A 14,460-nucleotide genomic window follows, 5' to 3' on the forward strand; every position below is an offset into this window, starting at 1 on the left:
ATGAACAAGATGAATAAATGGTATGAGAATGCTTCATGAGAGGTTAATTTCGTTGTTAGATCTAATTTTAGTTAATATAAAATTATGTTTTTCAATGTGATAATGGTGTAAAACGAAAATTGAAAAAATAAATTATGTACTATAAATTAAATAAATAATTATAAAAGTATAAAATATAAATATTAAAAATATTTTTTCATATTATATATAATATATAATAATATAATTAATCCAAAAACTATTCAATATTGAACTCATTTCGAAGGTATTAACGAGACGATTATAATGATGTAATTTGTTAAAATAAAAATATATTTTTTAAACATGTTATAATTGATATATAATTATGTGTGTTAATTTGATAAGGRTGTAAAATGAAAATTTTAAAAGCAAAGGATATAAAGTAAATTAATTATCTAATTACAGGAGCATAAAATGTAAATTTAAAATTAAAATTTTAAAAAATTCGGATGAATGTGAGAGTGTGAGTGAGGAAAGATGTGAGGAGGAGGGGGTGGGAAATGACGTAAGGGGGTGGGGATATCAACCCCTAAATTAATTCGTGAAATTACGTGGCGTGGGCTGCACGCTGCAGTCGATGACTTCAGTTTAAATTTTGAACGCGTGGCAACCATTTCCCCCATCACTTACTAGACGGACCTCCATTTTTCCATTCTCTCACCGGAAAACACACCATGGACGCCGGCGACAATCTTCTCGACGACAATCTTCTCGACGACGTCATAACAAACCAGACAAACAATCTCATTCTTGCTGATGATCCTCTTATGTTCTTCACCGAGAACAATCTCATTCTTGCTGATGATCCTCTTATGGGCTTCACCGAGAACAACTCCGCCACCTACTTATCCTCTGGCAACCCCTGCCTCGACTTCTTCTTCCACGTCGTACCCGACACGACGACGGAAGACCTGATCAATCGGCTGCAGTTGTCTTGGAATCACAACTCACTGACCACGCTTAAGCTCATCTGCAATCTGAGAGCCGTACGCGGTAGTGGAAAATCGGACAAAGAGAGCTTCTACACAGCGGCGCTCTGGCTCCATAACCACCACCCGAAAACCCTAGCTTCGAATATTCCTCTACTCGTTGAATTCGGCTACTTCAAGGACTTGTTAGAGATTCTCTACAGACTTATCGAAGGTCCTGAAGTGCGATGGATTGCAAAGTCCGAGTGGATCTTGAAAAAATCGGTGAAAGGAAAAGGTAGGGCACGAAAGTTTTACTTCCTTTCGAAGAAGAGGAAGAAGCAGAAGGAGAAAAAGGATGGAGATGATGAAATTAAAGCTAATTTGAGGGCAAGAGTGCCTCGAGAACAAAGGATTGAAGCAAATAGGGCACAAATGAAGGCAGAGAAAGAAAGAGCAAAATCATCAAGGAAACAAAAGGAATCCGCCATGGCTAAGAAAGCACTGGATCGATACAATTCAGATCCTGATTACAGGTTCTTCCATGATCAGGTTTCGATGTTCTTCGCTAATCGTTTAAAATCCGATATTCAATTGCTGGATTCCGGTGATCATATGAAGATCAGTTTAGCTGCAAAGTGGTGCCCTAGTGTTGATTCTTCCTATGATAAAACCACACTGATTTGTGAGACAATTGCTAGAATCATATACCCTAGAAATTCTGATCCTGAATTAGATGGATTTGATGATGCTAGTTATGTCTTTAGAATCAAAGATCGATTGAGGAAACAAATTCTTGTTCCTCTTCATAATGCCTTGAAATTACCCGAAGTTTATATGAGTGCAAAACAATGGAGCTCGATTTCTTACGATAGAGTAGCTTCTATAGCCATGAAAAACTACACAGACATATTCTTGCATCGAGACAAGCAACGGTTTCGCGGGTATCTCGAAAACGTGAAGCGCGGTGATGCAAAGATTGCCGCTGGAGCTTTGCTTCCCCACGAGATTATCAGGTCTTTGAAACGTGGGATTGGGGCAGCCACTGTTGCCGACCTTCAATGGAAACGAATGGTTGATGATTTGTTAAAAAAGGGTAAGCTGACGAATTGCATCGCGGTTTGTGATGTTTCTGGTAGCATGGTTGGGACTCCAATGGAGGTCTCGGTTGCGCTTGGATTGTTGGTGTCTGAACTTAGTGCGGAGCCATGGAAGGGTCGTGTGATCACGTTCAGTTTGTCGCCGGAGCTCCATTTGATCGAAGGGGGTGACCTCCGATCGAAAACAGAGTTCATAGGAAGGATGGATGCAGGTTTCAACACAGATTTTCAGCGGGTTTTTGATAAAATGTTGGAGGTTGGTGTGAATGGGAAGTTGAGTGAAGATGAAATGGCGAAAAGGGTGTTTGTTTTCAGCGATATGGAGTTTGATGAGGCGTCAGCGAATCCGTGGGAGACGGATTATGAGGTAATAGAGCGAAAATATAGGGATTGTGGGTATGAGAAAGTGCCGGAAATTGTGTTTTGGAATCTTAGGGACTCGTATTCGACTCCGGTGACGGCCGAGCAGAAAGGGGTGGCTCTGCTTAGTGGGTTTTCAAAGAACTTATTGACTCTGTTTCTTGAAGAAGGCGGGGTGATCAAACCTAGTGGTTTAAATCCTGAACCTAGTGGTTTAAATCCTGAAGCTACGATGGAAGCAGCTATATCTGGAGAATTGTATCAGAAACTAGTTGTATGTGACTGATATCAATGGTGTACGTTTTGTGTTGTAGAAATGAGCAATAAAATCAATCCTAACATTAATGACATAGGTGGTTATGAAAGCAACAGTCGGAAAAACAAGAAAGGTTCGATCCCAATCCACAAGCAATTAGGATCAACAGACCCAAATCGATCCTATGGACCGAACCAAGCACCAATTATGACCTGTACTTGTGCATCTCTAACAGAGTAGAAAAGATGATCAACATCCCATTTCACATAGAAAGAATCAGAGTCCAAGCCGCTGCTAAAGAATGTAGTTTTGTGCAGATACACACAGTGAAATCATCTCCTAAAACTTAGATTCAATTTAAATTCTACCAAAATGCTTTCAAATTTATAAGGATTAAAAAACAACCAAAATCTATCCACCAGGAAAAAATAATCAAAAATTAGCCTCGTTTTCGGCAAACTTCAACAAAAAGTTCAAAACTGGAGACTTGTGATCGTCGTGTTCAACAATTTTCAACTCAAAAACACCTTTTACGATTCGCGTATACAGCCTTTCTAGCTGTGGAACTCCATAATCGGCCGTGCCATCCAACAAAAGCTTCTTGGCAGAATCGATTTTGCTGTCATTCTCCACATCTGACATGACAGCATCCTGCGATTTCGGCTCATTAACCTCATAGGAAGGTGTTTCGACCTCGATGCAACCAGGAGGCGAGCTTGCAGGCTTTGGATCATTTTGTTCATCCACTGCTGGTTCTTGAGGCAGAGATCCTTCGTCCGCTGTTGATACTGAAAATTCACAACATTCGTCAATTAGAAATGGTTATAGAATCAGAAGAAGGAAGATTGAACGACTCGATCATTGATTTTCTTGCAGTACTCCATTTGCTACTTGTTCTAACAACTTTTTCCAATTACCAAAAAAACACAATAAAGAGAGTTTATAACCTGGTAATTACATAATTTTATGCTAATGGAAGGAACCTGACTAAGGAAACCAGTAAAAGACATATCCTTAATAAGACTTGAAGTAGAGCGTTTCACGCCCATATACACCTCTCATTGTTCTGATGCCTTAGGTCTTTACAGACACCTAGATAGACCTAAGGCATCAGAACAATGAGAGGTTGAACCATCAAGCTATATAAAAGCAACTTTTCTTTTGATCAGCATATTGTAAAATAATGGACTCCGATGGAATTACAACATGTGAGGTAAAATCCCATTTAGAACCAAGAAACAGAAAAACGCTTAAAAGACTAATATACCCTTAGTGGATTACTATGTACTCTAATTTCTTCTAACCCAAACTGCTATCAATAACATGAACAACTCTACAGAGAAACGTACGTTAAACAAAATGCAAGTGATAAGCATATAGAACTCTTTGTTGCCTTAGCCTTTCATGAAACATTAAATCCTTGCCCAATAACCTGAACCACCACCCAATGAATTTCTATGCACTATATTTAACTTGCATGATATTGGATAGAGAAAAAGAATAAAATATGTTGGGTAAAACTGTTGGAAATTACTAGATCAAATTATACCCTAGATGAAAAATAAAAACAGCAAATAAACTGTGATCACCTGCTGCATGTGAAGGATCGACATTCTTCTTTGGGCGTTTTAGTGCTTCATAGCTCTGATCTACATTGACTTCTGGCTGGACATGACGAAGACGTGCGCTAGCCCTAGTCATATGAACAATAGGAACATGGTGGAAAGAAGATCCAGCAATATCTTCAGGCAGAGACAGTGGACCACCATCTTCAGCAATCTTCTCACAGAAAGCAACCAATGCTGGGTCCATCTGGGATAGCATCCCTTGCACCTATACAAAGAAAATACTAATTTAATAAACAATCACATAAAGGGAAGTGATTTCCCGGCCAGTAAAAAATAACTACATACTGAATCTCGAAGTTCATAAGCCCTACTGACGATCCTAGCTCCGTTGTAATCATCCCTATTATATATCTGCATGAACGAAAAAAAAAATCATTACATAAGGTTAAAGAAAGATAATAAGAGGGTATAGATTTGCGAAGCAGAACGGAAGGCATAGATTGAAACATATAATATATACTTAATTGAAGATTTGCAAATGTACCTTTGCATTTGCCAAAATGAGATCAAAATCTTCTAAGAAGGCCTTGCATGTTATGTACTTGCCACCATCAACACGCTGTAAAAGGGTAGCCATATCCATGGGGTTCTGAATGACTGCATGATAGTTTGGGGCATCTTCATCTAGCACTGGGTAGTGAAAGGCACTGAAGCGTTTGTCATACAAAACCCTGCACCAGGTAAAAAACAATACTAGTGAATAAAAGGGTTTCTAAAATAGTATGCAAGGTCAAAGCTCCTAGCTAAGATTAACAGAAAGAATAAAACTATCATGACTGAAAGAGAGAAGCAACTGCAGAGTGGATTAGAGTCTTGATATAGACTATAGAATACTCTCCTATGTACTATTTAGATCAAGATAACTTATAAGCTTTCTCAATTTACACTGTGAACCATGCAACCAGCAGCTTGTTACAGATAACCCCAAGTACACAAGTCCCAGTGCCATTATAAAATGAAAGAGAAACTATACCCCACTGCAATCATTGCCAAAAAAACTCTGGAAATAAGTTTGAGAGTATAAGATGCTGCAAATAAGGGGTAAATTCCAGAGAGCAGAGAAAAATAAATAGGCCACAAATTTTGGCAAGATCAGTTAAGCCCAACCAAAACCCAGCCTGCAGAAATAACTTAGAAGTATATTTCACCTGACAAATAAATAGGGAATAGGGAGTTCCGATCTAAACGAGGATGTGGAAGATGAAAAGAGTGGGCAAATAGCATAGCTATGTTGCTGAATCAACCCAGAACTTTTCCAGATATAGAGTAATAAGGCAAAAGTCGAGATATGCAGACACAATGATGATACGTATTCATATTCAGGCATGTTCAGGTTCAGTTCTTTCTTAAAATGTTGAGAAGAGCTGAAGGCTTTGTAGGAAGGCCCTTCGCTTTTTAATAGAAAATCCCTGATTCTCAAGCCATGGAGTCAAAATGTTTAAGTGGGTAATCAAATCCTATTTGGATGCCTCTACCCGACCTAAATGTGTCATAGATAGCCGGGACTCATCACAAGTGTTATTACTATACCACCTTCCACTGATACAATGGGGCAAAAAAATGAGAATATCTCACACTGGAACAATGGTCCAAGTAACAGAAACATTCTTCCTTCAATCCTCCAACTTGTTTTTACATATTCTCATCATTATTGGTGAAAATAGGATAGCATGATCACATATCCTCTCTTGGAGAATATGGAAGTTAGGGCTACCATTTGGTCCAAGTCAGTTTAATCTACTCAGAATGTCAATGGGTACAACATGCAAATGGTACAAAATTATTGAAGCTACAAGCCCACTGAAGCACAACACCTTAAGCCGATTGAGGATTCATCTTAATACGGCTAGTCCATGAAGGTGATTGTATCATCATCACTCGAATCAAGTAGATTGTTATTGTGAAGATGGTTCAAGCACCAAGTTGAGATCATACAAACTTGCATGTGTGTTGTACAAAACAATCTATGTAGTATAGTTTGATTGGAATATTTTGCAAGCTAGAAATAGAATTATCAAACGTGATATCAAGGTCTATGCAAAGATTCACCCACCCCCCTCCCAAAGATCTGTATAAACTTTAGGCCCTCCCCACCATCCCACACACAGAAGTGGAATCACTTTCCTTGCAATAGGGAGGCATAAATTGTGTAAAATTCATCTACTTCCTATTGATGACTTAAGAGGTTGCATCTTACGTCGAAGAGTTATTTTAATATGTTAGGTAAACCATAATTTTTTGTCAGTCCAGATGGTGGTTATAGATATTACATTAATAGATGCAAGATTTGAGGCAAGAGCATACTTTGTAATGAATCCATGAACCAAGATTTTCGTGTTTAACCTCTACAGTTTATAATATAAACAAAGGAAAAGTGCAGGAAAGTATTAGGAGTGTCCAAACATATGCCAATAACCACGTGGTTGACCAGTTTAAGCCCCAACACCCTGTAATTTGTGTCAGGGCAGGATAGAAGAAAAAGATCAGCAGCACTATGATATCTGGTAAGTATGTATCGTAGTTATATTTAGCCCAACGATTGAGTTCACGAGCCAAAGTATCAAGTTGATTCAATAGCAAGATTATGACAATCTTTAGTTCTAAGGCTAGAAAGAAATGTGTCCAGTTTTATGAGAAAAGTTTTTCAAATACATGGCATGGTAATTTTCAGTAAGTTTTCATGAATTCAATCGGCCTGTGGAAATGCCTTCTAGCTAGTTCAGTAGATAAGATGGCTGCACTCCAGCTCACATTACTTCTCAATATTTCGAAAGACGTGATATTAATGATGATGGACTATGTCATGTTTATAATTATACAGATTATGTGAATGGTTAGCGTCTTGAATAGGGATAGTGTGTAACCTGACACATGAAGGGAAAAGATTAGGGCAATAGGTGTTAATGCCACTACAAAGGAATGGGTCAGAATGTGTTCCAGCACCTTCAACTAAGCACTTACGAGAGTTGGATATAAAAGGAAAGAGAACGTAACAACATGAAATGATTTAAATAAGAGCATGGAAATGGAAATTGCTTACCTTAAAGTTGTTTCAGTCTTACAGCACATATTCAGTGTACAATGATGTTCTGTATTACCACTACCAGTTACAACTTAGAAGTAGGAAGCAGGCGGCAAAGGGTAAATAGACCGAAGCCTAAGATACTCAGGTGTGTGGCATTCAGTTCTACGGAACAAGTCTAGCTTTGTACTTTTTCTCGCATATGTTATGTAATAAACTTATAAACAACTAAGTTATGTAATTGGATGCAAAAAGTTCAAGCTGTGGAAATGTAATGTTTGTTGCAGTAACTTGTTGGTTAAGTAGTACATGTAGCAAGCATGTTCGGCAGCAGCCACTAGAGTAAAGAGAGACAACAATAATAGACATATACATGGATGTTAAGTTACGATTTGTTATATCACTTGCTTCATCTATCAATGAAAATTCCAAAAACCGTCTAACACCTCACCCACGAGGCCAACATCTCTAAGGTGCTCAACTGGGATGGGATGCCACATCTATCTGGCCTCCCAAGACTCATGTGGAGACCATTGCAGCAGCCAAATAGCTTTGAACTTGATGAATAACAGTCAGAAGAAGAATTTCAAATGCAATCAGGAAATGCTTACCGGTTGCAAACATCACGTAAACACATTCGCAATCTGCGGAGGGCATGCCCCTCAGCCTCAGCTTTAGCTTTTAGTTCAGAGACCTTGGGGCCAGTGTCCACCTTTGGTGCCTTACTGAGTACAGGAACAATGAGAGATTTTTGGGACTTCTTTGCGGCTCCCTCTGACGGTATAGACAAAGCTGCTTCAATCAGACAATCAAAAAACGTACTTCTATCCTCCAGTAATGGTTTTTCCACCTGATAACTGTAATAGGTAAATACATGAATTTATTAATTCTGTATCATGAAGAACCTGTGCTTCATAAACTGATTTTGTGATGAGCATAAGAAATAAAGCTGTCCCAAATATTATAAAGGTGGATGCTTGTATGAATTAATGGGCAATCTATACCAAAGATATTCAGAAAAGGATAGCTGTTACCATGGGCAGTAGTAAATGTAATACACTTTTTGTCATATAAGTATCAGTCATATCACCTCAAGAATGAGCCACCAGTCAAAACACTCTATAAGCAATCATATGTGATGCTTTTAAGAAATCAGAAAGAAGATTTCCAGTTGGTAGAGCCAGAATGGTTCTAGATACTAAGCAAAAAAAAAAAAACAAGACTTCACCTGCTCCGTTAATGATGCTAAGCAGCAGAAACAAGGAGCAAGCCAAGGCAACTTCCAACAGTTTTACTTTTACTAATTATAACTCTTATGAATACAACATCATATCTTTAAATAAGCCATAAGAGAAATGGGCTCAGCAGTAACAACAACCAAAAACAGCAGGGCCAAGTCAAGAGCACTCATGCATGCAACAAGGTCGTTTCATTAAACCAAAAAGTTTTGCTGACTAGCATCAATGCATATCATCTCTACTCCAATCGTAGTTTTGATGCACTTGGAAAGGGCTAATCTTTATGTGTGCTACACCTAGGGTTTGGCTTAAGGGCTGAATGGCCTCAAGCCCCCTACATATAGCACTCAGAAAATCAAGCACCCAGAAGAGCATCCTCTTTGGCTGGGAGACCTTAAGCCAAACTGTATGAATTCATACAGCCAAAACTACTATTCATGAAACACAATCACAAAAATCTATGAACTTTCACTTCAATAAACCTAATCTGTAGTCAACTATGGTCCGAGCCTACCTTTTTGCCTTTGGATGACAATGGCCCCATCAACAAACCTACACTAAAATATCTTTCAAGCACAAAACTAGTAGCAGCCTCTACCCAATTCATATAACTTCTACAGAAAACAAAAATAAATAACTTAACATGAAAGCTTCTCTTAACACCTCCAAAACTCCCCCCCCCCCCCCAAAAAAAAAAAAAAAAGAGGGAGCTTCAGCATCAGAAACACCAACACTAATCAGTTATTGTCACATCAGCTTTTCACGTTAATTAGCTGAAAGTAACTAAAGATATGTATTCACATTTTTAAGTCAAACAAATTCCCCAACCATATGAAAGATAGAAAGTAGATCTTTTTTTCCCTAATGGTACAATGATGCAAGTTGTTTGTCTTCCATGTGTATGACGATCAAGAATAACAGAACCATATTTCTTCACATCTAAATATCATTCAATATCATGGCAAAGTGTTAAGCTTCTCACTTGGAAATGATTTCACATTTACAAAAGGACTTCCGGTCAAGAACTACCCTCATTATGATATACTACTTGAAATGTCAAAGCGAAACATATGACAGCAGCCCAAAGCTTTATGAACTGGTGACCATGTGTTGTGGCACGGATCTTCAGGAAAAGTAACAGAACAAGTAAACAAACATACACGTTACGCGAAGAGAATACAGAAGACGGATCTCCATCAAGCTCATGAAGCTGAACTGAAGATGTTCCAAGCAATAATATGGGGGAATCTGATGGCAACTCTGCCAACAATGTCAATAGCACAGCCCTAAGTTGTTCATGTGCCTGAAACAAATGGTATAACCAGTTAAGATATGAACAAAAAAGAGATGAATCCTTGAATGACAACAAAATGACAACATCCTAGTTAATGTCTGTTTGATATTTATTTCTTATATAAGCACTAAGAATGAAAGAACTTGTAGACGTGCACCAACATTTTCCCACCAAAGATGGAATTGAGGTAAATAGAGTATTGAAGGTGTAGTTCTCCTTGCTTCACCAAATACATGAACCAAAGCTTCCTCTGGTGTCTTCGCACTGGGATCCGAGAGAAGAGAGGAAAGTCCGAGAGAATGGACAGGAAACTTTTCCAGTTCATGTAAGATAGCAGGTCCCAAGTGATCCTGAAAATGAACTAGTGAGTCCACTTATCATATACATTTACATGATAAACCATATATGAACATCCGAGTCCAAGAAAATAGTTACCAGCCCAGCACCTTCCATGCCACATAACAGAAGCCGAGGTCTGTACACAAGAGGAAGAGCAATACCGCAGACAAGCATAGAAAATTTGGTTGATTCAGATGAAATTTCAAGAGCAGGAAAAATATCGGATATAACACTCATGGCCTTCTGGAGATGTCTTTGTAGACATGGGGCAACAACTGGTGACAACGGTCGAGCATGCACTATTGAACCTCTGTGGGCAGCCGGAGTGATTGTTGACATGGCTTCCATAAAATGCTTCTTATCCACTTCCACTGATTCAACATCTATGAGAAACTTGTCATCACTAGTGTAAACCTGAGGATATTTTTCACGAAAAGCACGAATGGCAGCTTCAGTGCAGAGAGCTTTTAAATCAGCACCACAGTATCCCACACAACTGGCAGCAAGCTCCAATTTCAACTCCTTCAAGGGAGGTCGTTTCCATTTCCGAGTATGAATGTCTAATATTTCAGCACGGGCATCAAAACCAGGCAAGGGAAACGTGAATTCACGATCAAATCTACCAGGCCGTCTCAGTGCTCCATCAATGGCATCAATCCTGTTGGTTGCCCCAATCAAAACCACCTGCCCCCGTGAATCAAGACCATCCATCAAGGCAAGCAGAGTTGACACAATAGAATTGTGAATCTGCTCCTGCTTGCTTGACCTAACTGGAGCAAGCCCATCTATCTCATCAAAGAAAATTATGGATGGCTGATTCCTTTGGGCTTCTTCAAAAAGCATCTTCAATTGTCGTTCAGCCTCACCTACCCATTTGCTAAGCACATCGGCACCCTTCCTCATATAGAAACTGACCTTCTGCCCAGCCTTTGAAGCAGCACAAGCTAATGCTCGTGCAATGAGTGTTTTCCCCGTGCCAGGAGGACCACATAACAACACTCCCCTCGGAGGGGTAATGTGGTAACTAGCAAAAAAATCAGGATACAACAGTGGGAAAAAGACCATTTCTTTCAAAGCATCGATATACCCTGAAAGCCCTCCTATGTCATCAAAACTTACACTTTCATCAACCTGTAAAGGTTGAATGTCAGCCCCTCCCTTGGAACTTGGTCCAGCAGTTTGAACACCAGAAGCTAGGTTAGCCAAAACATCACCCTGATGACCCCAGCCCGATGCAGCAATATTTAATCCCCATGCAGATGTCCCATGCATATCTGGTCCCCCTAAAAGCCACGGCGGTGCACCAGACCTGTTCGCCCCTCTTGACCATGGCATGGGCATTGCTTGGTCCAGCTCATCCACAAGAAGAGAATCATCTGAATCTTCAGCTCGCGAAATGCGATGACGTTTATGAACTCGCGATCCACCTCTTCTAACATCCCTACTGTGCTTTGTCCCTACTCCTTGCTGAAGTACTCTTCTAGGAGATCTTGGTCTTTGCTTACCCTCTTCAAGGGATAGCCTTCGAACCTCTGCACGATTTCGAAGATCATACCGTCTCCTACCCTCCTGCTCTTCTTCACCATCATCATCATCACCATCTTCCTCTCCTTCATCTTCACCCTCACCTTCATCATCTCCATCACCCTCAGCACCACCCTCCTCACTCTCACCATCATCTGCATCATTATCCTCCATCTCATTGCCGTTTTCCTGTCCATTATTCTCCTCATAAGGATCAAGTTCATCATCAGATTCAATAATTAGTTGTCCTCTTGAACCTGCATTAGAACGACGAGGTCGGAGTCCGTCACGCCGAGGTCTCAGTCCTTCACGACGAGGCATCTTCTCTTTATGCCTGACACTGCTATTGTTCCTGCTCCTAGAACTTCGGTACTTGGAAGCCTGAAAAAAATTTACATGGTACTTTAGACCCCCAGAAATAAGTTCATCTCACAAGGGATGTTCTAGACTTAAGGAACCCATATTGACATTACAACCTGAGGAGATCAGGAACTCACCATTAGGTCAGTATCCTCCGATCCTGTACTGTCTGTGTAACCATAAAGACTTGAAGAAACTCTCCGTTGTCTTGTAGAACGCCGAACATTTGCCATAACAGACTGCAATAACACTAGGAACAAATTACATAATAGAAGAGAAGAACACAAATTTTAGGTTCTAGGTTCCGCAAATCAAGCATCAATGACAACACATCAGACATATAACACCCTGAGAAACTGTTTCATCATATCAATCAGAATTACTGGACCCTAATTAAAGCAGTCTAAAATTTAATGATTCTTCACCTTCATGTTTTATTAATTATTATCTGAATTAGATAACTTGTAGCAACACCAAGTAAACAGAGGTTTTCAGCTATAGAACATGCAGCAAAAGAATATAAAAGCATAATAAAGAAACCAATAGCTAATTATAATTCTCATAGGCATGAGGAACGCAGATGCCATAACCAGAAGTTTATAATGTCAATATGGGTTCCTTAAGTCTAAAACATCTGGAAAGGAATAGAACTATAAACTTCTGAAAGCCACACACCTTTTTTAAGAGCAACCAAAGAATAACATCAAAAACAATGTGGTTTGGCCCTCTATCTATCAGCTTAAACTTATCAAGTTCACGTATTTCTGCATGTGCTTGCTATTCCACCCCACCCCCCCCCCCCTTTCTTTATGTAGTCATTCAATTAGCTCTATTTTGTATGTGCATAGCGAAGTCTTCTATCTTGATACTCCATGTAAGTGCAGAGTATAATTGATAGGTCCTCCATCCTTGAGCTTAAGTTTATAGATGAATCGGGTACTAACATATCTTTTCAGAAACTATCTTATTACTAATCCAGTAAGCTCAACCACTGTGGTTCATATGAAACCAAGAAATTTGTGTTCATGGAGTTTTAAGGTATGAATCACGAATTAACAACCATCCAGATCAAAATAATGAACTGATTTTTCTCAGTTTCTTTATCCAAATGATGGAATTGGATATGATCACACTCTAACACATGGTGAAGCTACATGCATCACAACTATTTTAGCATTATCTCTACAATCAGCATATAAAAGAATCCATCAAATAATCAGCACTTAGGCGTCCAATAAATTGCATTTACAAAAACACACCATCGAGTTTAACAAACATGCGAAAACAAAGAGAATTACATCCGAGTTGTTCTGTCTGTTGGTGTCAAAAACCTTAGCAATCTGAGAAGCCGCTTTCCTCGTTTTCGTCTTGCTCCGTTTCGCCTTGGTATACAACGATGGATACCGACTGTATGGTTTTGATTTAGTCCTTGTTCGGAGCCTATCACTTGTACGAACTGGCCTGGGAGAAGAAACCACACCAGCATCAACATCAGCATCCACACCAGCATCCTCATTATCTTTCTCGGATTGCTTTGAAATCATTTTTTTTTTTTTGCTCAATTCAATCAAAATTTGTTGATAATTATCTCACCATAGAGATTATAAACACCACCAAGCTCACAATTCAGATTAATTCTTCGATGAGCATCTGGATTTTGAGATGATTCCAGGTTTCAAGCATCCCACTGGGGAATGCGAATTTCTAAGAGGGTTTGCCTTTGGTGTTCAGACGAGGGTTCATATTTATTTGGGTTTCGGCTCACTCATTTCTTGGTGAATGGCAAAACTGGTCCCTAAACTAACTCATCATTAAACATATAGCCCTTTGAATTTTAATTTTATGCTTTTTGGTTCTTGAATAAGAATATTTGTTAAAGGATCTTCTTTTTACAGACATTTCTAGATATATTGTGAAAAAGACACTTTTAGTCCTTTATAAAAAGCAAAATGCTCTTTTGGTCCTTTTGTGTTTTTTGCAAACACCTTGATTCCTTTTTTTTCTTCTCCCTTCATCGTCAAGCTTTAAGCGATAACGACCCACGTTGCAAAAAACATCTAGTGATTCTCGAGTCTAGATAAGTTGGTTGTAGATTTTGTCTACGTAAGAGAATAGTATGTTGTAGAGATAATACGAATTGTTGACATCAAGTTAGAACTTGACTATGTTAAGCTTCTAGAAGTTCCGTCGTCATGTAGATACAGACTTAAAACTAGATGGGTTAGCGGAACAATTGGGAACTACCAGCAGGGTTTTCACTGACAATGACGAAAAGCAACAATTGCATAACTAAGATATCACAGTGTCCTCATATTATATCAATAACCATCCACGTAATATCAATAACCATTTTGTGCTCATGTGTCACCGTTCATATTTCATTCATTTGCATGCATGAAGTCACATTTAC

At 39.1% G+C, this 14,460-nt stretch overlaps 2 protein-coding genes across 4 annotated transcripts; one reads left to right on the plus strand and one right to left on the minus strand.

Moving 5' to 3' along the window:
- The first annotated feature begins 663 nt into the window (after positions 1 to 663).
- LOC112502227 lies at positions 664 to 2,739 on the plus strand. The gene has a single exon (XM_025106080.1). It carries the CDS (start codon positions 696 to 698, stop codon positions 2,673 to 2,675), a length of 1,980 nt encoding a protein of 659 aa, XP_024961848.1. The 5' UTR covers positions 664 to 695; the 3' UTR covers positions 2,676 to 2,739.
- Positions 2,740 to 2,965: 226 nt separating this feature from the next.
- LOC112502231 (ATPase family AAA domain-containing protein At1g05910) lies at positions 2,966 to 13,739 on the minus strand. 3 transcript variants are annotated; one of them, XM_025106087.1, is made up of 11 exons: positions 13,644 to 13,739; positions 13,382 to 13,511; positions 12,188 to 12,289; positions 10,263 to 12,071; positions 9,989 to 10,177; positions 9,694 to 9,836; positions 7,907 to 8,152; positions 4,758 to 4,944; positions 4,559 to 4,624; positions 4,235 to 4,478; positions 2,966 to 3,433 (listed from the first exon to the last, which is right to left on the minus strand). In XM_025106087.1, exons 3-11 carry the CDS (start codon positions 12,281 to 12,283, stop codon positions 3,078 to 3,080), a joined length of 3,336 nt encoding a protein of 1,111 aa, XP_024961855.1. In that variant the 5' UTR covers positions 12,284 to 12,289; positions 13,382 to 13,511; positions 13,644 to 13,739; the 3' UTR covers positions 2,966 to 3,077. The 3 variants fall into 3 exon arrangements, with proteins under 3 accessions (XP_024961855.1, XP_024961854.1, XP_024961853.1); XM_025106086.1 differs by having other exon boundaries at positions 13,382 to 13,739; XM_025106085.1 differs by having other exon boundaries at positions 13,349 to 13,739.
- Between the last annotated feature and the right edge of the window lie 721 nt (positions 13,740 to 14,460).

This window comes from Cynara cardunculus, unplaced genomic scaffold (genome assembly GCF_001531365.2).
Source record: "Cynara cardunculus var. scolymus isolate 2C unplaced genomic scaffold, CcrdV1 Un_Scaffold_1095, whole genome shotgun sequence".
NCBI classification, from domain to species: domain Eukaryota; kingdom Viridiplantae; phylum Streptophyta; class Magnoliopsida; order Asterales; family Asteraceae; genus Cynara; species Cynara cardunculus.